General features: G+C 40.1%; 4 protein-coding genes across 5 annotated transcripts in view; 3 read left to right on the top strand and 1 right to left on the bottom strand.

Annotated features, from left to right (window-relative positions):
* The first annotated feature begins 116 nt into the window (after positions 1–116).
* On the top strand, positions 117–2,659 carry LOC128262584 (angiotensin-converting enzyme). Its single transcript, XM_052996924.1, has 4 exons — positions 117–406; positions 462–1,408; positions 1,657–2,217; positions 2,274–2,659. Exons 1-4 carry the CDS (start codon positions 383–385, stop codon positions 2,578–2,580), a joined length of 1,839 nt encoding a protein of 612 aa, XP_052852884.1. The 5' UTR covers positions 117–382; the 3' UTR covers positions 2,581–2,659.
* Positions 2,660–2,959: 300 nt separating this feature from the next.
* On the top strand, positions 2,960–3,556 carry LOC128262585 (acylphosphatase-1). Its single transcript, XM_052996925.1, has one exon. It carries the CDS (start codon positions 3,138–3,140, stop codon positions 3,498–3,500), a length of 363 nt encoding a protein of 120 aa, XP_052852885.1. The 5' UTR covers positions 2,960–3,137; the 3' UTR covers positions 3,501–3,556.
* Positions 3,557–5,871: 2,315 nt separating this feature from the next.
* The window catches only part of LOC128263402 (angiotensin-converting enzyme), a 45,683-nt gene continuing 29,176 nt past the window's right edge, over positions 5,872–22,378 (top strand). The window contains exons 1-7 of the mRNA XM_052998433.1: positions 5,872–6,432; positions 6,716–7,222; positions 8,004–8,162; positions 8,219–8,459; positions 8,515–9,239; positions 9,688–9,791; positions 9,854–9,952. Of these exons, the coding sequence (XP_052854393.1) occupies positions 6,196–6,432; positions 6,716–7,222; positions 8,004–8,162; positions 8,219–8,459; positions 8,515–9,239; positions 9,688–9,791; positions 9,854–9,952 (2,072 nt within the window). The 5' untranslated portion in view covers positions 5,872–6,195. The remainder of the gene's footprint in view (positions 6,433–6,715; positions 7,223–8,003; positions 8,163–8,218; positions 8,460–8,514; positions 9,240–9,687; positions 9,792–9,853; positions 9,953–22,378) is intronic.
* On the bottom strand, positions 12,714–15,805 carry LOC128263404 (uncharacterized). 2 transcript variants are annotated; one of them, XM_052998435.1, is made up of 4 exons: positions 15,599–15,805; positions 14,616–15,089; positions 13,959–14,552; positions 12,714–13,839 (listed from the first exon to the last, which is right to left on the bottom strand). In XM_052998435.1, the coding sequence occupies exons 1-4, from the start codon at positions 15,608–15,610 to the stop codon at positions 13,834–13,836; spliced, it is 1,086 nt and encodes a 361-aa protein (XP_052854395.1). In that variant the 5' UTR covers positions 15,611–15,805; the 3' UTR covers positions 12,714–13,833. The 2 variants fall into 2 exon arrangements, with proteins under 2 accessions (XP_052854395.1, XP_052854394.1); XM_052998434.1 differs by having other exon boundaries at positions 12,714–14,552.

The raw sequence follows: 22,378 nt of genomic DNA, 5'->3' as shown, positions 1-22,378 counted from the left end.
TATTTAACATCTTGGTACATAACAGGCTTAAGAGCTTCCAAGAAATGTAAAAAGGCCCCAATAAAACACGGGAGCTAGTTATAATTGTTTGTATGAAAGAGTTATAGAGAGGCACGGAGTTTCTAGATTTGCTGAGTGAACTCGTTGCTGTGTTTGCTAAGTGGAACACATTATAATTACAAATGGCCAACTGGGCGCCCAGTCAGCCACCAACTTGCTTCACTGACCGTGGATGTTGATTGTCGTTGGCTCAAGTCAGTTGCGTTCGAGAGCTGCGCAAGCGCAGAACGTTTGATTTAAAGTTAAAGTAGAAAAGTGCCGGGAATATCAATAAGCTAATAAACTGTGTTGCGACAGTGATTTTTGTAGAAAGTGTGGGAATATGTGGATTTGTTTAGTGGTTTTCGTAAGTCAAATTATTGAGATTGTCAATTGAACTTCCCTTACCTCATATTACTTAGCTCCTGGCAGGATTTATTCAGGCTGAATCCCCGCCGGATCCTAAATTGGATTCTTTTCTAAATGAAACCAATCAACAACTCGCAGTTATTTATGATCAGGCTGTTTTGGCTAAGTTGTTGAATGAACTGCGCGGACCCAATGACTTGGTGGCTCTTTTGGAGATCGAGGTCACCGATGAAAAGCTACTAAAGTTTGTAAGAACTCTAACCACCCGCAAGGCCAAGTTCAAGCGGTTGGGTTTGGGGAATGCTCACCAAAGGAGGCTGCTCTCTAAATTCCCAAAATTGGGATATGAGGCACTGCCACTTAAGGATTTGGAGCGGGTCTATGCCCTGGCCTCCAATATGAGTGATAATTACCATAACGTCAAGCTGTGTGCATACAGGCAGCCGGAGAATTGCACTCTGAGACTTATACCAGAGGTCCAATCGATAGTTCAAGGAAGCCGTGATCTGGACGAGATTGAATATTACTGGTTTGAGTGGCGAAGGCGTACGGGCTTGGCCACCAGATCTCAGTTTGTGGATTTCATGGATCTGTATAAAAAGACAGCCCAGCTGAATGGATATGCTCGTGCCGAGGACTATTGGTTTCGTTCTTTGGAGCTAAATGGACAGGAGACCATGGCCTTGTTGGATAAAATAATGCATGGTTTGCGACCTTTGTTTTTTCAGTTTCACGCTCATGTCAGGGGTTCCTTGAGAAAGATGCATGGCGAGAGGTTGGTGCCCAGGAACACCCCTTATCCCCAACATCTGGCAGAGGTCTTCATTGGCAATGCTTTCCGGAGGGTTCAGGCCGAGTGGTATGTGGATTTGCCTTCGCCGGAAACAGGCTTGGCCAATATTACCCAGGAACTGCATCGTCGGGGATTGAGCACCACTCAAAGGGTGTTCTGGAATGTGGCCGAGTACTTTAGGGCACTGGGTCTGCCCCAGTTGGAGAAGTAAGTTAACAACCAAATATATACAGGTTCGGACAAAATAAGTAGTAGCTCATAGAAACTGAAGTCAAACATAGCTCAGAAGACACTTTTTAAAAATCTTTCGTGTATTTTCGTGAAGCTTATAATTAAAGTAAAAAGACTAAATATAGATTTCCTCATTTATAATACAAAATATTATTAAAAAAAAATGTTTAAAAATATTTTTTTTTCCACTTTTGTATATATCATCATACATGTAAATCTTTTAGCTCCCTCTGGACATATGCCCAAAAAGTACCCTCCGATGACGACGATCGCTGCTGGCACAAAGCTTGGCGATATTATGCCCTGCCCAGAACCAATTTTACATACTGTCCGCTGAACGACGAGGAGCGTTTCTTCAACATGTTTGAGACACAGGCGGACCTGCATTACTACCGAGCTGCCTCGGTTCAACCCACTTTACTGCAAGAGGAGCCCTTTCCCAATTTCAGCGATGCCATTGGAAAGTGTTTCTCCTTGGCAGCCAGTTCACCGCGTTTCCTCAGAAAACTGGGCTTACTGAGGGATGACAAGTGGAAGGAGTTGCCGGCACGCCTGAATCGCCTGTACGTTCAGGGACTGCGGGTTGTCTTCCTCCTGCCCGTTTTCTATGTCCTGGATCGCTACCGAATCGAAGTGCTGAGCGGACATATTAAGGCGGATAATAATGAGGCCTATTGGCAATTTACGGAGCACTATACAGGTGCAGCAGCTCCAACGAAAAGGACCAACGAACAGTTCGATGTGCCGGCAAAGCTGCTCATGGAGGTGGATGACCAGTATGCCAGGTGGGTAGAATAACACACATATTTAAATACATAAATTAAATTACCATATATTTCAGTCACTTTCTGAGCATTGTGTTGCAGTTCCAATTGTTAAAACACTTCTGCACCAAAACAGGGCAATTCGAAGATGGTAATCCCAGGAAACCTTTGGATCTGTGCGATCTATCTGATCAGCGTGGCATTGGGGAGATTCTCCAAAAGGCCATGTCCCTGGGATCTTCAGTTCACTACAGGGAAGTACTGCAGAAGCTGCTGGATGAGCCTGAAATCAGCATAGATGGCTTACTGAGCTACTTTAAACCGCTTCATGATTGGTTGCAACAGCAAAATATACAGAGTAATCTGGATGTAGGTTGGACTTGAATCTTGTGTTGTAAATACTTTAAAAAATGAAATTTGTACTCAGATATTTATTCACTGGCAATATAAAGTATAAAACTTAGACGTGACAGTGGAATTTGTTTTTGCTTTTCCTTCATATTAATATTTAAATAATACTAAAAAATATGAAGAGGAGCTTTTATCGCATTACAATCCCTGTTTAATCATAAAATGAAAATAAAACAATATATCAGCAATCTAAGTAAAAAACATCCCAAATGTATGCTGAATAATATTTATTTATTCCTTGGTTTTAAGAACCTAAAAGTATGCCATAAGCTAACAACGATAAAGAAATTGTTCAATTGCTAGTAATAAAACAATAATAATAATCAATACGGCATTGAAATTAATTTAAATGACCTATTTTAAATTACGCTAAATCAGACATATTCCTTTTGTTTTAAGTCAATAAATTTCGACTCAAAATGTGTTTTGTAACGTAAATGTATTTTGTAACCGAAATTTGAGCCCTTTTTGTTTCCGCCAAAAGTTCAAGCCTTGTCTGTCGTGTTCTTGTCAAACCGAAGTTTTTCGCAATGGTAGCCGAAGGTGTCTTCTCCTGTGAATTCGAGGTATTCGGAAAGGTGCAAGGCGTCAATTTCCGGCGACATGCCTTGCGAAAGGCCAAAACCCTGGGACTCCGGGGCTGGTGCATGAACTCCGGCAGGGGAACCGTGAAGGGCTACATCGAGGGTCGCCCCGCCGAGATGGACGTGATGAAGGAGTGGCTCAGGAACACGGGCAGTCCTCTCTCCAACGTCGAAAGAGTCGAGTTTAGTTCTCAGAGGGAGCGCGATCGATATGGCTATACCAACTTTCACATCAAACCCGATCCGAACGAGGAAGCCCCAGGAAAGGAGAGACTAGACAATAGTTCCAGCAATACGGACGTATCTTAGTGGCAATTGGCGGAACAATAAAATAAAAGGTGAACCAAATTGTTTCCAATTTAAAAGTTAAATTCTTGGTAAAGATTGTGAGAATTTGAAATATTTGGAAAGTGCACATAAATTGCACATTTGAATACAACTTAAACACTATCAAGAAGACATAAGACGCAATTTCTAATCTAGATATGCATAAATCACAAGGAATTTGTAATGATTTCAAAAAGTCCTCGAATTGTAGGAAATGAAACTGTGATGCGGAGAGTCACAGTTCGGTGGGTTCCCATTTGAAGCCAACCAGTCAACGCCTTCTCAATGATGATTAACTTGTGCATAGTGACAGCATTGTTTACCTTAAGTAACCGGAAATAATATAAGGCAAATGCCTGGCATAAGCGGGCTCTGTAATTAAAATGCACTTGATTATAATAACTCTCGCGGGCTCTTCACTCAATAGCCACTTATTAAGACCATGCAAATGGCTATGGTTAAAAAAATAAAAATAAAAAGTTACTACAGTACGTGCTTGATGTGTGTCATGCAAAGCGGTTAGCGATTCGCTGGGCGTATTGAATTACTCAAACTATTCACTCGTGTAAATTAATTACTTACAGGCACTTACCGCTTTTTTCCCACGGTTCTGAGCACTCCAGACAACTTGTATAAGATATGGTATAGCCCCAGTGCTAATAGAACCCAGCCTGACCTTGACTGGTAATTAGCTTTTTGGCCGAAATATGGTTTTGTTTTGCAGGGATCAGTTCCAGGTACAAAATCACGGAGCAGCCAACCACATCATAAAATGTCTAATATTTATGAGCTCATATCCGAGACAGATAGACTTCGCAGATCCCAATCTAATTATTGCCTGAATCACATATCTCGCCACACATTAGTATATATTATATGCATTCTCATTTGTATGCCAGTTGATTGGCAATCAAGGCATCAATCAGCATGCCCAGTCATTCAATTCATTTCAGGGTGGAGAGTCATGCAACCCCAGTTAACACCTTTGGGGATAGTTCTCTCCTCATTTCTATATCCCATTTCGATCTTAACCAGATACTCTACCGTTCGGTTGACATGAGTCACAGTTTTTTCTCATGTCGTCGGGTCAAGAGCGTTTGTAAAAAGTGCACATTCCACAAGAGAGGGTGGGAAAAATCAGAGCCAATACCCTGCATTTTAATTGCATTTTCTGATTTTGCTGTTTAAATAATTTTTTATGAATCGACCCTAAACTATTTATTTTTGAATAGTCAATTTCTGGGGTACTAATTTAGTTTTCAATACACAAAAGGGATAGGAAGGTGTGGGGTAAAAATAAGACTTAATCAACATCAATCGAACATAACATTTACAGAATTTAAATGAAATTCTACAGGGTTACTATACTTATTAGTTTAATGTGTAAAGCTTTAGAGGCATCAGTGCATCATCTGCCCATTAACCAGTGCTGAAATAGTAATTTGCTCTTGCCGCTAGGTCGAGTTTCATGTGGAACGCATTCGCTGCAGTCGCATCAACCACACATGTATTTAGCATTTGCCAGCATGAGTCAAATCACATTTTCCACATTTCGCTGGGTCAAGAGCGACAATAAAAACTCTACAAATGCGGGTGGATGCTAAGTGTTTGTACGTCACCGCTGTTAGGCCTATTCTAAACCTAAAGCAAAGAAAATTGTTTATCGGCAATGGCTTGGAATTGTATTGTTGATTACATTTCACTGAATTTTATGTTCTTTACCATTTTTTTCTAGGAATTTAAAACAATACCAATAAATAAATTGATATATTTGTATGTAAATAATTTTATTACTGCTAATGTTTTAACCATTTTGCTATCAATAATCGTAGAATAGAACACAAATTTTTTTTTAACTTTTATTTCGTTTCCTAATATTTCTAAATATTGTTTGTGAATTTAAATATTAAGCAACTTCTAACTCATTTCGAGTGAGTTGCAACCCCATGCAACCCACTCAAATGCCGTGTACTTTCTCACAGTCGACCATTATTTTTATGCGGTTGAGTTTTTTCCCTGATAAGTTCGCGAGTACATACATGAGCACCTTTAGGGGCACCCTTGCCCTCCCTTTAAATGGCCAACATGCATGGCAAAAACATTTACATACTAATACTACTCACTCACTCACACAATTGGGGAGCCAGCTCATTGTTGTTCCCAGGTTTGTGGAAGATGCGATTGTAGTTGTTGTCGCTGGCAGTGCTAATTGCGATTATCTCACACGAATATACAAAAATATATAGAGAAGTTGGCAGCGACGTCAACTGCAACGACAGCGGCGACTGCGTTCAAATTTGAATTCATTTTCGAGTCTAAAAAAAAGTGGCAAGTAATTTCGAAAAAAATTCTTACTGTCTAGTCAGTAGAGTTTTAGACGCGTTACCGGACGTTACGTAGGCGGCACTATAAACGAAAAGTCGCTAAGGAAATCGTGTGTTAAGTGAAAGTAAAAACGGAAAGATTTCCATTGTTGCAAGTGTTCTTACTTTACCAAGGATCATAGAGAGATCTTTCATAAATAAATCAAAATCATCGTAGAATCTTGTGATATTGTGTGCTAAATATACTGCCAGTGGCTGGCAATTAAAATATTTAATTGCTTGTGAAAGAGTTAATAACTAAGCTGTCAGCGGCGACCTTGGCAGTGTGGAATATAGATCTTAAGATAAACGCAATGCAGAGTGTTTCGGTTTTAGGTTGTCTTTGCCTCGGCCTGAGCTTAAGTTGGGCCGATCCCCAGTTGAATCTGCCCACTCCCCAACCTGAGATTTTCTACAATGGATACACACCAAATGTGGCCACCACTCCCGCCCAGCTTCGAGCGGATCGGGATCGCGATCAGCGCTATGGACCTCCGTACTCCGATGAGGGGAGAAGTGGCAATACCGACGATGGACTGGACGACTTTAGGGTGGGGCCTTTAAACTGGAATAGATTCTGTCTAAAACCAAGAATATGTGCTTGTTATACCAAGTCGAAGTACCCAACCATAATACACTTATAAAATAACACTTGATTTTAGGAAAAATTTCCAAATGTAAGAAATAGTTCACTAAACATGGCCTTGAAGAAACCTAGCTTGATTTTAAATTTAAAATAACAAATTTAAGCATTTTCATCTGACATTCTTGGTTTTAGAAAGATATTTGCTCAGTGCCCGATTGCCACGTTAACCCTTGACCTTTCCACTACAGTATGGCCAGACAAATGACGAACGCATGAGGATCGGATACTCCTATCCCTCGCCCCGCCAGAACTTCAGTGACTCACCGTTCAGTGGGGATAGGTATTCCAACCACAACTACGGCCCCGTTTCCAGTACTACCGATCGTACCTACGGCAATGATCCCAATCTAAATAACCGATACTCGGATGTGCCCTATTCGACTCAAGGAGAACGTAATTTCAATCCTAACGATCAGTTCAACTACAATAACAATCCCAATGTGGAGTTTGTGGGCATCAACAATCGCAATCGCTTCGAAAACCCTTTCCTTCCGAATCAGGATCGGTTCAACCTGAATCAAGGTTATTTGGAACGTCAGCGGTATCAGCAGGATCGTCGTTATCAACAGGAGTTGGAGAAACTGCGTATTCTTTTGGTGGAGTCCGATCAGAAAGGATCGCTGGAGTGCACCGCCAATGTGGCTGCCCAGTGGAATTTCGAGACGAACGTCAACGATTTTACCCAAACGGAAGCGGTGAGTGAGCGTTTTTAACCAAATACGAATAATAGTTATAGTACTAGTACTAGTAAATACATCGCGTAATTGTGGTTGAACGGCACGCGATCTTTGCGGAATGGTGGTGGTGGTGGTGGTAATGGTGCAGTTTTCTCATGGTGGTTCGCTTTGGTAGTTTTCATACTCACGCACACTCGAACAAGTCAGAAAAGTCGCATTCTGAAGGTCGAATCGCCTTGTCAGATTCCCAGGCAGACATGCCAATGTCAAAGCACTGTAGTCTCTGCGTTTTCCCAACCACACTCTGTGTGGACTAATCGCTGCTCGAAGGTAGTCATATGAGTTGCTTTTTTGTCTTACTACAGAATTAATCTTAAAGTTCGTATAAATATCATGGGTTTTGTAATTTATGTATACCAAGGCATCCAAGATTATATTAAAACAAACATGTCCAAAAAAAAATCCCCCGTTGTTGATAAATCATTTCCTGGTCAAACATTTTGCTTTACTAACATTTATTTTAATTTAATTATTAATAAACCAACTGAATACTTATAAAGTTGATCATTGTAAAACTGTGTAGATATTTTAGTATGAAGATACAAATAAAATAAATAGCTTGTTATTATTATTTATTATTTAATATTCTTTACTTAGCTTAGATTAAATGGCATGTACATGTATTCAAACAAAGCTGAATCGCTAAGAATACAAACATAGTCTTCCAATTCGTTTTTTAATGAAAATAATTAAATTATAAACAATTTTTACCATCATAAATACTTTTTAAATCTACCAGCTTAATGCTCAGCAGAGATATGTTGAGTTCCAGCGCATCACTGCCGAGCAATCCAAACGGATCAACAAGGACCTTATCTTTGATCGACGTTTGTATAGACAGCTGATGCTGCAATCTGAAGTAGGCCCCAATGCTCTGCCTCTGGATGTTTTGGACAGGGTAAAGTAATTGTGAATTTTATATAAAACTCATTTTTAAGTATATGTTTTATATAGTACAACCGACTGCTGAATGAGATGCTATTCCTGTACAACAGCGCTGGGATTTGTGCCTACCAGCAGCCCTTCCAGTGCGATCTTCACTATATTCCCCAGCTGAAGGACATCATGGCCAAGAGCAGGGATTGGGATGAGTTGCAGCACACTTGGGTGGAGTACCACCGGAAAGCGGGACGTGGGATGCGAGATAGCTATGAGCAGTTGATCGACGTGATGCAAGAGGTGGCCTATGTGAATAGTAAGTAGGGTATCCAAAAACGGAAAGCCCCAATCTAAAATTCTATCCCCAACAGATGTAACGAATGGCGGAGAGTACTGGTACTTGGGCTACGAATCGGGTAACTTTCGTCAGGACATGGACATTGTTTGGGAGCAGATTAGACCGCTTTACGAGGGATTGCATGCGTATGTTCGCCGGAAGTTGAGGGACTATTATGGTCCGGATCGCATCAACCGCATAGCTCCAATACCCTCGCACATTCTGGGCAACATGTACGGCCAGTCGTGGTCCAATGTGCTGGACATTTTGATACCCTATCCGGGCCGCAAGCTGATCGACGTCACTCCGCGTATGGTGGAGCAGGGCTACACGCCGCAGTTGATGTTCCAGCTGGCCGAGGAGTTCTTCACCTCCATTAACATGTCCGCCGTGGGTCCGGAATTCTATCGAAACTCCGTTTTTGAGCAGCCCTTGGACAGGAGAGTCTTGTGTGAGCCCTCCGCCTGGGATTTCTGCAATCGACACGATTTCCGGGTGAAAATCTGCACCGACATTAATCAGCGCAGTCTGATTAGTGTGCATCATGAGATGGCACACATTCAGTACTTCCTGCAGTACCGTCACCTTCCCAAAATCTTCAGGAATGGCGCCAATCCAGCCTTTCATCAGGCTGTGGGCGATGCCATTGGCCTCTCAGTATCCACACCAAGGCACTTGCAGACCCTGGGACTCCTTCAAAGGTCCCTCGATGAGTCCAGCTACGATATTAACTATCTGTTCACAATGGCCATTGATAAGGTAGGGAAAACATTATACAGATACATTTATAAGAATATTTCAAACTTATTTTAAAGCTTTGATAATGCGACAACATTGTTCATAGTATTTCCGAAGCTAAATAACTGTACAGATATTGCCACATGGCTACATATGTAATAAGCTAAAAATAAGAGATTTCTCAATATGACGAGCACGGCATTATTCAGCGGATATATGATAAACAAGACGACGACTTGGGCTTGCTATAGTGGAATTTATTACAGGCCTTAAAATTAAGACATATATAAAGATATTTTTTTAATAGATATCGGAGAGCCGGTTCTAAGAAAATAGAGAAATTTAAACATTTTGTTAAAACAGTGACATTGCTTAATGAATGCCAAGTTGAATTGCTCTTCGTTTAAAAAGTTGAAAAATGTTCAAAATTAGTAAAATTAGTAAAATACGCTTTTTTTGTTGCTTTCAGGTGGCCTTTTTGCCTTTTGCTCTGTCTCTGGACAATTGGCGATATGATGTCTTCAGTGGCAATGCGAATAAACGAACTATGAACTGTCACTACTGGAACTTAAGGTAAGTGTATACGCCTATTACAAAATCTCTTTGTCTTTTTATGAATTAAAATTATATTCCAGAGAAAAGTATTCTGGTATAAAGCCTCCAGTATTGCGATCGGAAAAGGATTTCGACATGGGAGCCAAATATCATATACCAGCAAATATTCCCTACATCAAGTGAGTGCTAAAAACGTTCTATATCAAAAGTTGGATTGCATAATTATTTGGCAAACATTTCTCCTATTTAATTATTTGCTGCGTAACCAGAGCATTTAAAGCTTCAAGCAGTGGCGTGTTATTAATTTTGCTATTTTTGATTACAATTTACACACAATTTCAAACATTTTCCGTCAAATTGCCGGCGATTACGCGTTGCGATCGCTGGGATCGTCGAACCGGCCATAAAGTTGGCCCACTAACACATAATGTCCAACAAACACAAATACAGAGAAAACCAAGCTTCGGGACTGTGGAAAAGAAAATGAAATGAAACTGAAACTGAAAACTCACATGTTGTCTGCAATGTTTCCCGCATTCACTTTCCACTTGGCTGGCATCGCCAAACGGAGCGGGTTTAGTTGGCCATCATTTGAATAAGCCCGGTTTAAAAACTGTTACGAAAATCCCGGCCAGACGATTTTAACTGTGCAGGCTCGACTTTTAAAACTGGAGGCGTTGACCCAGTAATCTACAAATGCTTTCTGCTCAAATTTCCACTTGCCGCTTCGATACCAACTAAGAAATATGATGTCAATGCCGAATCATATTTCCAAACAAAAATCTCTATGGTTTCTTCTTTTATATTGCTTAAGACCATTTGTCTAAGGTTTCACTACAAGCCATGCCAACGACTGTGGTTTTGGTTCTTTTAAAGTGGTGGTTAGGCAATATCATTGGGGTCTCTAATTCCAAGTTATTTAAGTGCTAAATTAAACTAAAAAAATATGCGATACTGTCTTGATTTGTCTAATTTTATAAACACAAAATTCGTAAATAATTAAAATATATAAAACCTTTGATTAATTTACAATGAAAAGTGTGATTTTTCAGAGACATTTTACCGATCAAAAGGAGTGCTGCAGTTTTAACTCAAGTGCTTGATTATTCAACCTATAATTACTTTTTAATAGAGGATATAACATGTTCCACGACTTTTTAAAGAGTGTTTCTTCTCAATTTAATTTTTCTTTAAACGCGGACTGTCTGTACTTCGGCCCCACTAAATTAATGAAGTGCTAGCACGGCTCCACATCGAAGCCATTAGCCAGATTTTTATTGCAGCCATTCTTTTGGCATTAGCCACACATTCGGAAAATGGGAAGGGAGGATGACGATTACAACACCAGTTCGCAGTTCGGGCATTGTGCTGGCGATTATTTATTGCATAATCAATAAACTGCAAGCGCTACAGTTACATAAACAAAAGCTACCAGTAACAACTAGCCACCAAGAGAGTTAGCCCCAATATGGTAATAAAACAGAGCTGTGTGCCTCAGCTCACAGCTCTCGACTCCGACGGGTCTACGGGTCTATGGGTCTTTGGCTCAAATATCGGTTAGCAGCACATGTCCTACAAACCGACTGGCGAAAAAACGTGATAAATCCATGGCCCACTTTAGTTAACCCACTCTGCAAATTGCAGCGGCTTCAATGAAGCCGAAAATGCAAATTGAAACCAAATCTTTGTGGTCGCTGCAACAGGCTTTGCGGCAGTACAACAATAAAAAAGGAGTGCAAAAACTGCAAACAAAACCAAAACCAAGACCGAGACCGAAAAAACCAAAGCTCCCGTCGCTTGGTGCTAATAAAAAGTAATGCCCGCACCGCAAAGTAAACGCTAGGAAATGGACACGAGTGCAGATAGCCGGAGCTCGAGCCCGAGGAAAGCGAAATGATGGTGTGGAAAATGTAATAAACATGTTCAACTGTCTTGCCGGTCCTCCAATCCGCAAACCCCCATTACCCCAATCCCCCAATCCGCAAACTACCAATGTCTAGCTGTCTTTCTGTGGGCGAGACACTTTGAATATGCAATTATGAATGCAAGGCGATGTTTACCTCATTTGAAAATTAGATAAGACATTTATGGGCAATGAAGGAACGACTTGATTCAGCTCCTCGCCCTCCATGTCTGCCTGTCTGTGGGTAAAGCGACTTTAACTGAAAGTGAATTTGGCCAATGCAAATAGGTGGAGAATGTGGGAAATGTTGGGGTTAAATGCAATTATAATAACAAGGAAAATTACACTAAAGGGGATACAGGTAGTAGTCTCACTGTTAGTATTTCAAAGCTTAAGTCATTCATGGTAAACCAAAGTTAAATTAAACACTTTTTTTAATAAACATTTTAATAGAATTATTAGAATTATATAATGTCGTGCTTCTAAACTTTCAAACTTTAATATGAAATAAACATTATTTTTTTAAGTTAAATATGATTATTAATAACCATTTGGCTATGGATTTCGGAATCCATAAAATAAAAAAAATTGCTTCACTGGTATTATGTTACTTTGCAACTTTTGTATCTTGCTTAAGATTAAAATTGCCCAAAAATTGCATTTGCTTGCTTTTTTTTCCGTCCTAATTGGTTTTACGTTATTTCTTGAATATATCAAATATTAAACATGTAATATTTGTTGTTACTTTGCAACCAAATAATGTCTAATAGTAAATAATATTTATGATAATAATAACACTTTAGCAAGTACGAATGGCACATATCCAAAATTTATAGTCAATTTTGAATTTGATTCTCATGCTTTATGAAATTTTTGAAATATTCAAATGTTTTTTTTTTGTTAAGCATCTTGTAGCCATTTAAGTTAATATTTATTAATTCCCAGATTTTCTTTACTATTTAAATTGCTGCCAAATGCGATTTAAATCATTTGTAGATTGCTATGGTATATACTATACCAATAAAAACAATTTGATATTCGTTTTGATCACTTGGTTTTTCATTTATTTAATTGTGTATCATTTATCAGCTTCATTTTGTATGAGATTTTTTTGTTGTTAACTTTTTTATACAGAGTCAGAAAATATTTGGTAAATTAAGTACTTTTTATAAATCCGTTTCGTCTGCTTATGCGAACAAGCAAATTACAATAGACGTATTTTACAAACTAGGTAGCGAAGAATATTACAAAAACTAATACAATACATGTTCGTTTATCGTTTACAAACTGACTTAAATAGGCGTCTCCCTATATCTCGAATATCGCACAGGCTTAAACGTTATCTGAAGTCTTATCACACGCTCACAACGCTGGGACGCTGCACACAACTGGATCGGTATCCTGATGAATTCCTAATCCCACTCTTGGGATCAGGATCGGAATACATCGATCTCATTTGGGAACCGGACCGGGTGCACGAGTCGGGGTGGACCAGAGCAGAAGAGGGAGGAGCCGCGGCTGGAGGACAAAACAGCAGCAGCAACCACATCGATGATGCACCCAGGTGGTGTCGCTTCCGTCCATCCAAGGATCCACATCGTCATCGCAGTACAACAAGCCTGTTATCCTGATATCCTGATATCCTATCATCCTGGTATCCTGGATCTTGGCAACTGTGTGTCTGTTTCCGATCGAGTGTTGGAGGTCTTGGAGGGGCGGGAAGTGGGTTTTGGTGTTCTTTCGGTTGTTGTGTGGGCTGTGCGGCCCAAATGTGTCGCTTAAAAGTCTAAAACTAAGGTTCCTTTGCAATCCACTCATTCACAGTGCTCACGGGTTTCGTCAACGTTTTTTTTCAATCGTATCCTTTTGAGTTCTGCGTTATTTTTTTTTTTGTTTTGATTTGTTTATGGCTTAGGGCTAGAAGAGAGTTCGGTCTAAAAGCTAAGTTTCGTCTGTTACTCGTCTGGATTTCTGATTTCTCTGAATCTCTGTCGGTTATCACGTTCTACATAGCAAAGTGTGTTTGGGTATGTGGTTCATGGTTCATGATATGGGATGGTTCAGTAATGTGTGTGTGTGTATGTGGGTTTCGGTTTTTCTATTTTCTTGGGAAATTGTGGTAATGGAAGTGTCTTAGCTTGCCATCCCAGTTCATTCTCAATGCTGTAAAGAAAAGCGAAAGAAGGGGAGAGAAAGAGAAAGAGAAAGAGAGAAGAGGACGATTCAGCGGTTTAGTAGCCGTGATATGAATGATAATCATGAGAGGCAAAATCATGCTCCACCTCGTGCTCATGCTCCACAATGGGATGCGAGTGATGCGAGTGGTGATGGATGGGGGCGTGGTGGTGGTCCTCCTCGATGTGCTTGTGGTGGAACTCGGGCTCCTTGTAGGTGACGTGCTTCTCATGGTACTCCGGCACGTGCTTCTCGATGTGAACATGGACGGGCTTCTCCACGGGGATCTTGACGGGATAGGGCACGTGTTTCTCCACTTTGACGGGCACTTCCTTGATCACCGGATATGGGGCGGGCACATGGATCTTGACCTCGTACGGCACTGGCTTCTCCACATGGACGGGCACGGGACGGTCATAGGGCACATGGACGGGCACGGGCACCTTCTTGATCACGGGCACTGGCACCGGTTTGTCCACATAGTGGGGCACTGGCTTGTCAATGTAGTGGGGCACTGGCTTGTCGACGGGCACCTTCACGGGATAGTGGACCACCTTCTCCACGGGATATGGTTTGTCCACATGGACATGCTTCTCCACATTATAGTGGACAATCTTCTCGACGGGATAGGGAGCGGGCACATGAACCTTCACGGGCACATGGACTTTCTTTTCAACTGGATAAGGAGCGGGCACATGAACCTGTACGACAAAACAAAGATTTAGAACCCAAGAATGAATAAGATTCCCACCATTCCAACCCACCTTAACGGGCACTGGGCGATCGTAATGCACGTGGACGGGCACATGAACTTGCTTTTCCACGGGATAGGGCGCTGGCACCTCGTAGGGCACCTTCACGATCTCCTTGACCTCGTAGGGAATGTGCTTGATCACGGGATAAGGCTTGGGCACCTTGACCTTAACGGGCACATGAATGTGCTTCTCCACCGGCACGTGCACGATCTTCTCGATGGGCACGGGCACGGGCACCTTCTTGATCACCGTCAGTGTCTTCTCCTCGTGCACCGGGAAGTGGGGCACGTGGTGGTGGTGGTAGTCCTCGTAGTGGTGCAGGCCGCGTTTCGACTTGGTGGTGTCCTCGCTGGCCGCTGCCTCGGCTCCCTTGGCCTCCGGCTCGGCCTTCTTCTCCTCGGCAGGAGCGGCGGCCTTCTCGTCCTCAGCTCGGGCGTAGCTGGTGGCCAGGAGCAGGACCAAAGCCAGCGATGTCGCTGTGCGCTATTGATTAAAGAAGTTTTTGTTATACATTTTTATAAATTTTTATACAAAATTTATGGCTTGCCTTTACATTTACTTTAAATTAAATAGCAATAAAATGAATAGCTTTATAAAATAAATCTGTTGACATGCGGAACTCTCTTTAGAAATTATTTAAAATACTGTTCCATGTTTGGAACTCAGGGAAATACTGAAACTGGAAAACATTTACAAGCCAAAATGTTTAACTTATTTAAAAGGTTTAAATAAAAAAGGTTAATCTAAATTCAAATGCTTTGAAAATTAATAGAAAATATTTTGTTATGATTCATAATTTTGATAATTGTTTTAAAAACGTACTTGTAAAGCTGGGATTAATTTGAAAACATATTGTTGAAGCACTGATAGTTGGTCTTTATTAATGGATTTTCATGTTTTAATGCGTTGCTATGCATTTTGTTCACTACGTAATTTTGTTGCTTATTCCTGAGTCTTTTTAACCACATGACCACTTGCACTTCTATACTTACCATCAACTTCATGCTGCTGCGTTTATCCTTCGATGGACGGGAATGGAAATCCGTTTTCCCAGGTCTTGTGGCACGCGACTCGAGAACTGGGCGAGAACTGATCCCGTGTTTTATCGAGGGGGTTTATTATTGATCACTAGTCCACACGTTCCGCACACTCTAGGCTGTAGACTGTTCGACGGTTAACGGTTTAATGATGCCAACTGCAGCGCCTGCGCGCACTTTTATAGTTCCCAATCGAAAGCAAAAGACAAGCCAGACCGCCGAATGGATGGATGCACGAAGCAGCTCAAGCCGAAGAGCAGACGGTGGCTAAAACCAAAACCCAAACCAAAACCACCAATAATAATCGCAATGGCCCAAAACACATGCGGCGCAGCGAATGGTGAGCGGTACTCTTGTAGTTGTTGCTGTTGCCTGTCTACTTTGCCTTCGGTGGTCCGCTGGCTTCGCTGGGTTTTCGATTTCGGAGGCGCGAAGGCAACGCAGCCAAGCGCCAAATGCAGCGCCACCGTCACCGCAAAAAATAAAGACAAGAATAGCAGGTGCGCTTAACAATATGAAGCTTTTCATACCCTTTAATATAAATTTGTTTAGTTGGACCAAACTAAAGCGGTATAAAGAACGCAGATTAATTTATATGCTAGGCATGGTGATCGATTTTAGGATTTTATATTGCTTTAAAAATAGGTTAATGAAATAATATTGGATCTTTCGATATCAACCGATTCAATTACCAGAATCAGATAGTCTAGGCTCCATCCCATTGGTTCGTTTTATTTAATGTTAGTTCTAAGCAAACCATTTTTGGGTTCACGCTTAATATTCAGTTTAGATATTATATTAAATAAAAATAAAATATTGTAGCGTAGTTGAACAATAAATTTACTATTAATAATCTTTAAATTAATTGATAGATGATGATGATCAAAAAATATTATAGTGTAGATAACCAATAAATTTCCTACCCATAACTTTTTAATTAATTGGTAAAATTTAGAGCACAGACATAGTAAAAAAATATATTTTTTATTGTAACATATTAGTATAAAATAGTAGGCGTAGCAAAACGATCATTAAAGTTGTAAAACCCTCTAGACAGGTATAAATACAGACATAAGATTGCAATATCAAGAGGAGACCACGCGAATGGGTGAGAAAGGGGCGGGATTTTCAGGGGGCATGGTGGAGGAGCAGACGAGGGTCTATGGATGCGTGCCATTTTGCTGTTTAATTCGACTACCGTCAGCTGCCGCTTTTTCGCTGCTTTTTCGCAGCTTTTTCGCTACTTTTTGGCTTCTTGTGGCTGCCGCAAGTCAATGCACGTAAAAGGCTTGAGAAATTACAACGGCAACTTCAGCAGCAGGCACCACAATTTCTGGCTGGTAATTGAATAATACTAGTACCCAAATGGATGAGCCGCCTTCAAGCCACTTCAAGTGATGAGCTGTTCGCTTTGTTGGCGGTTTTCATTTCAATGTTGTTTTCATGTTAATCACAGATGATTATGTACTTGTTGCTGCTGAATTTTTATTTGCCAGCTCTTCATGATTGGGGATTGTTCTGCGACGGAAATTTCGATTGATTGTAATTAGAAATTTAGTTAAAGGATTTTAAAATGACAATTGCAAAATAATGTAAAAATGTTGAGTGTAAATAGCAATTTCAGAATTGAAAGTTTAGTTAACATGATAAAGAAATCCTTTTAATTATTTTTTAATTTAAGAAAATTTACTTTTTAAAATGAATTATATATTTTAGAATAAGAGAGTTTAATTAGTAAGCTAGAAAAAAAAATATAAACAGTATTGTTGCCTTTTTCTTAAGTTAGTTCACCTAAACTCAATAGTTGTAAAGTAATCGTAGCTCAAAAAATCTAATTGTGTTTTACCATACCTTTAAAAAACATTAATCTACTTCAGCTTCTCCTTTCACCACTTTGAAAGTTTTTCCTAATTAAATCCTAGTGAGTTTTATATCTCGTATTTCTTATTATTTCGACTCTCTTTTTGGCTACACCCCCTTTTATTGTCTCATGTCACCTGAATTTCCTCTTCCTCAACTGACCACAGACAATCCTCTGTCTGGCTGTCTGGCTGTCATCTGCATCCTTTTACTTTTCCTCCACTCGCATTATGCCATTATCCCAATCACCGGGCCCAGCCCCAATAATTCCGGACCTGTTTTTCTGAGAGGTTGGGGACCCCAATCCCGATTTCAGGCGGAGAGTGTGTCACTCGGTCACTCGGTTGTGTCACTGCTCCACATTCGAGTCACCAACCATAACCTAAGACAAAAGAGCAGTCACACCAGCAAAGTAATTGCAAAAGTAATAGAAGCCGGCGAACCGAGACGCCAGTCCAATCCACTCGCCATTTGATTCCACTTCCAATGGCCGCGTAATTGATACCGCCAGCGCCACAAACAGTAACGCTACCATATCCCAAGTGGACCCTGGCCTGGGCGGGTCCAGTCTTAGTCCGATTACCTTCCTCGTTATTATGTCAATGGGTCTTCAGTCAGCTGCGGCTTGGCACACATATCGTGTATAAATATATCACACTTATAGCATGGATACTAGTTTAAGGTGCAGACCATACCGATCGCGTCGGTATTTCATATTTTAACAAGTCAACATTCATCTGACGACTATTTATGCTAAAAATTATCACTAATAAAACAATTTAAAAATCTACAATAATTTAAATCTATTTCTATAACACAACACAATAACACAATGCTTAAACATTAAATATCTTTTTTCTTGGCATAAAAGTTTCAATTGATTTAATTTGTTAGGATATAAACCTTGGATAAATATTAGTTCTCAAGAGCTTCTTATATATATGTGGTAACAGTTTACTTTTCTTTTCTTAGGTTAAAATAGATAACTTTTATAGGTTTATCGTAGGTAAAGCAAATCCAAAGAATTCTATATAACATATTTAAGTACCAATTCTCGTAAGTGAATGTTGCTCAGGATTTACATTACAATCATGCTTAGCACCTTACAATCCAAGACTTGTTACGATAGCAAATTTTTTCTCGCTTTCGTTGCATGCATGCAACTTTCGATTTCGTTTCGATTCGCGTTTGTTGCATGTCTTGACCACATTGTTCGATGCACATTTCCACCAACCGCCGACAGAAAGAGATGAGGGAAGGCCAGAAGAAAGAGAGGCAGCGAGGGTTTGGAGGCTGCCTGCCCCAGCTGATGGTGATATTATGTCATATGTGATCGTTTGCTGTGGCGCATGCCACCTACCGTCAGAAAGAGATGATTTCGAGTACATTGTCTGAGCCCCATCATAATCGCTTGGAGTGCACTTACTTCCTCGACTTAATTACCATATGCCTCACTTCGTATATCCATACCACACTTTGCTTGTTTTTTTTCTTCCCCCATCCCACATTGTTTTGCGATGCCTTTGAAAATCATCTTTCGATTGAAGCTTAGTTTCATTGTGCCGATATTCAGGCTGCTGATCGTTTGTTTACATTGTTGTGGCCTGACCTTGCCGCATTTGGCGATAAACTAAGCTTTACATAAATTCATTCCTCTAATTCGGAGGGTCTTTATCCGCCGACAAAGGTGTCAAAGTTGAACCAGCTGTCGATTGATCATCCATATATGCGATTTGCATTCGCTGCCTGATTTGTGTAGCAATTTATTGTCGTCACTTGAGCATTTCATTCCACTTCGTTCCCATTTTAGACTTGTGATGTCTTAAATATTGGACGACTTCCAACAATAAGTAGAGCTGTATGCCAGGTAGGCGAAAATGACAGTTATGACACTTTATGTGCCGTTTACCAAAGTCCCATTCAGCTCTTTGTCACCTAGTGTTGTTGGTTGTTGTTCCGCTTGTGGTTTCCACCTGCCAAGTTGTTCGTATAACTGTTTTTGGGTCTCGGTGGTTTAACCGTTTCGCGTCTTGTTTACAGCCATTTTGGATGGGACCACCACAGGGTTCATTGCATTACTGGTCAAGGTCGTTGCTTGGGCTCGTTACCCTGCCTAGCTGACTGAAAATTTTGATTCCAAGAAATCGGCCTTCGCAATTTGCAACAATTTAATGCGGGAAATTACATTTTATAAAGTTAATACACGATCAACCTAGTTTTAAAGTTACGGACTTTGTTTCTGCTAAAAAATTAGGCTTAAAAAAATATTTTTAAATAATTCCTTATGCTTTCTTATCAATGCCTTAAAACCAAATCAAATACTTCACGTTTACTAAAATCTATGTTGTAAATTGCCAGCCAACATACAAATAATGGTAGCTGAAAGCGATCTGCAGTAAGCTTAAATGGGAAACCCCCGAAATTCAATGCCAAATCTTAGATTGCCCACCCAAAAAGGTTCATTAGGCCAACAAAATATTTACTATCCCCACGATCGGTTTGCTATTCAGGTTAAAGACCATTCCAATGAACTTGCAAGACGTGTATACTGCAGACACTGCCCTGTTACAATCGGTTGGCTGAGATCAGCTCACTTTTTCCACTTCGGACAACCGCTCCCCTCAATGATCACTGCAATTAGGCTTCGATCGGGGTTTACGATCTCGGTTTAACGCATCTCTGAACCAATCGGCGAAATAACACTCAGAAACAAAAAGCCAGGAAATGGGGTCAATGGCAAAAGCATTTGAACTCTTGCCTCTGTTTTTTGTGGCGTAGCGTATGTGTGTTATGCCTTCTTTTATTTTGAAATGGAAAATGTTTGGGCATTTGTATTGTTCGAGAAGTCAAGTCGCTATTTGGTCACATTGTCACGCGCCGACGAATGCTTTTGGCGGCGGTCAATTAAGCCAAAGAAAAACATAAATATCTATATTTCTTTGTGCATCTGCAGCTAGCCGTGACGTTCACTTAATCAAAATCGTGGCTAAGAGTCTCTCTGTTTTTGTGGGTAGCAGGCTTAAAGCCAAACTTATTAATAAGGAAGTTGAGCCTGCGACCCACCTGCGAATTTATGCTGATTTTTAAGCGAGAAAGCCAGAAAAACCAGTCAATGGAAAACTATTTATTAGCATAATAATTCCGCCTAGGGGCCAGCTTCGGTTTAGTCAGCTGTAATCGGGTGTAATAGTTGACCCATTGACTTAGTCAACAAATTTTGCTTTTCCGAAAAAAACTTTTGCCAAATATAGTGAGAAAAATCCGCATGCTTTCGTCACTTCTTTGGCCGAAACTATTTTAGATAAAGACTTTAATTTCGAATTTAGCTTTTAACCACCATTCCCCTTTGTTTTTGTGGCAATAATTACAACAACAAAGTCCAAAACAAAGTTGGCAATCAAATGCCCAGCTGTTGTTGTTGTTGTTGTTGTTGGTGTAAATTGCGTAAATTGAATAAACATTATGCTATAGTGTAGCTAGTAGACACACTCGGGCTGGTCCGTTTCTTGTCGGCATTTTCGTTTTACATTTGGTAAATCTGTTTTGGCAGCTCTTGGCTTTGTTGCCTTCTCAGCCGCACTGAGGCGAAGCCGAGGTTTATATTTAATGTGAGTGTGGATGGAAAAGCGAGGGGTGCTCCAGATGTACCAGCTTGGGGATTAATCAGCAGATGATAATATTATGTTAAATCTTACTATATATGTAAATTTAAATAAATAGCGACATATACGTCTGAAAAAGCATTTTCTATCTTGTCATAAGGAAAAAAAAGTATTATTTATTTATAAATTATAATGATGAATAAATATTTTTGTACTGTTAGTAAAAAGTATTTACTATCGAATGAAACTTTTCTCTCCAACCACCGCCAGTCTAAAAATATAGAGCGGAGCGTAATTAGGCAGCACTTAAATGACTGTAATTAACAAAACAACAGCAATAAAACAAAAATACGTTTATTAGGCAACGATCTTAGCCAAAGGAAATACGAAAGGCGCTTAAAAATAGCAACTGAAGAATTAAACTGAAAAATAAAAATATTATTTCAACATAAAAGCAGAATTTATAGTTGTCGGTTGAGACTAAATAACTGCTTATATATGGGTTCATCAATCAAATTTTTGGTTTTCCTTTTTTTTCTTAAAAGTATGCAAAAAACGAACTAAAAAGTGGAATGGACAAAACAACTTCCGAATAAGAAAATTCGTGCACAGAGAAAGTAAAAACATTACGCATTAAATATGCAAAGCAACTCATGGTTGAATGTAATAAAATGTAATGAAGTCGTTAAAAACAACGATTGTAAAACAGCATATTAAAAACAATCAAAGTACCAAATAGTCATAAATAAATATATTTCAGAGTTCTAACAAAAATATTTATTTAAAATAGTTTAAAACTATGCAATAAATAAATACTTCGATATTTTTGCACTGCTGTTAGCCCAGCTTGCAACACATTAAAGATCTCCTCTATGATAAATGCCAAAAATTGCACAGACAAGTTACCATCTAGGTTTCGTCGCATTCGCCGTTGCTCATTCGGCTCTGTGGGATTGTTGAAATGTGGCAACACATTTGGGGTTTCGGAAAATTTCTTTGCAACCAAAAAGTTGCGCTCAAAAGAAATTGCAAGTCAATTACCGCTAGACGGTTTGCATGGCGCCATGACGCAATCGCCACATGTGGCAGCCGCAGACAAAGCAGGCAGCCGTTAGCAGCCACAATAATATCAGCCAAGTCGACGTCATCAGCATATCGCTAATTGATTGCGTCTGCATTGCTTGCTATTGCTGTTATTGTTGCATTCACTTTGCTTTTGCGCTTTTTGGGTCGCGCCAATCTCCATTCCCCCACACACTTGCGATCGGGCCGA

Source organism: Drosophila gunungcola, unplaced genomic scaffold, assembly GCF_025200985.1.
Source record: "Drosophila gunungcola strain Sukarami unplaced genomic scaffold, Dgunungcola_SK_2 000001F, whole genome shotgun sequence".
NCBI lineage: Eukaryota > Metazoa > Arthropoda > Insecta > Diptera > Drosophilidae > Drosophila > Drosophila gunungcola.
The sequence above is the reverse complement of the archived record's forward strand: the minus strand, read 5'-3'. Positions and strand labels throughout refer to the sequence as shown.

Bases quoted from the DNA above. Each gene is read 5' to 3' on its own strand.
- LOC128262584 (XM_052996924.1), top strand. From the start codon at position 383: ATGTGGATTTGTTTAGTGGTTTTC. The intron at 407-461 runs GTAAGTCAAATT...CATATTACTTAG, and splicing joins GGATTTGTTTAGTGGTTTTC to CTCCTGGCAGGATTTATTCA. The intron at 2,218-2,273 runs GTGGGTAGAATA...CATATATTTCAG, and splicing joins GTGGATGACCAGTATGCCAG to TCACTTTCTGAGCATTGTGT.
- LOC128263404 (XM_052998434.1), bottom strand. The intron at 14,553-14,615 runs GTGGGTTGGAAT...TTTGTCGTACAG, and splicing joins ATCGCCCAGTGCCCGTTAAG to GTTCATGTGCCCGCTCCTTA.
- LOC128262585 (XM_052996925.1), top strand. From the start codon at position 3,138: ATGGTAGCCGAAGGTGTCTTCTCCTGTGAATTCGAGGTATTCGGAAAG.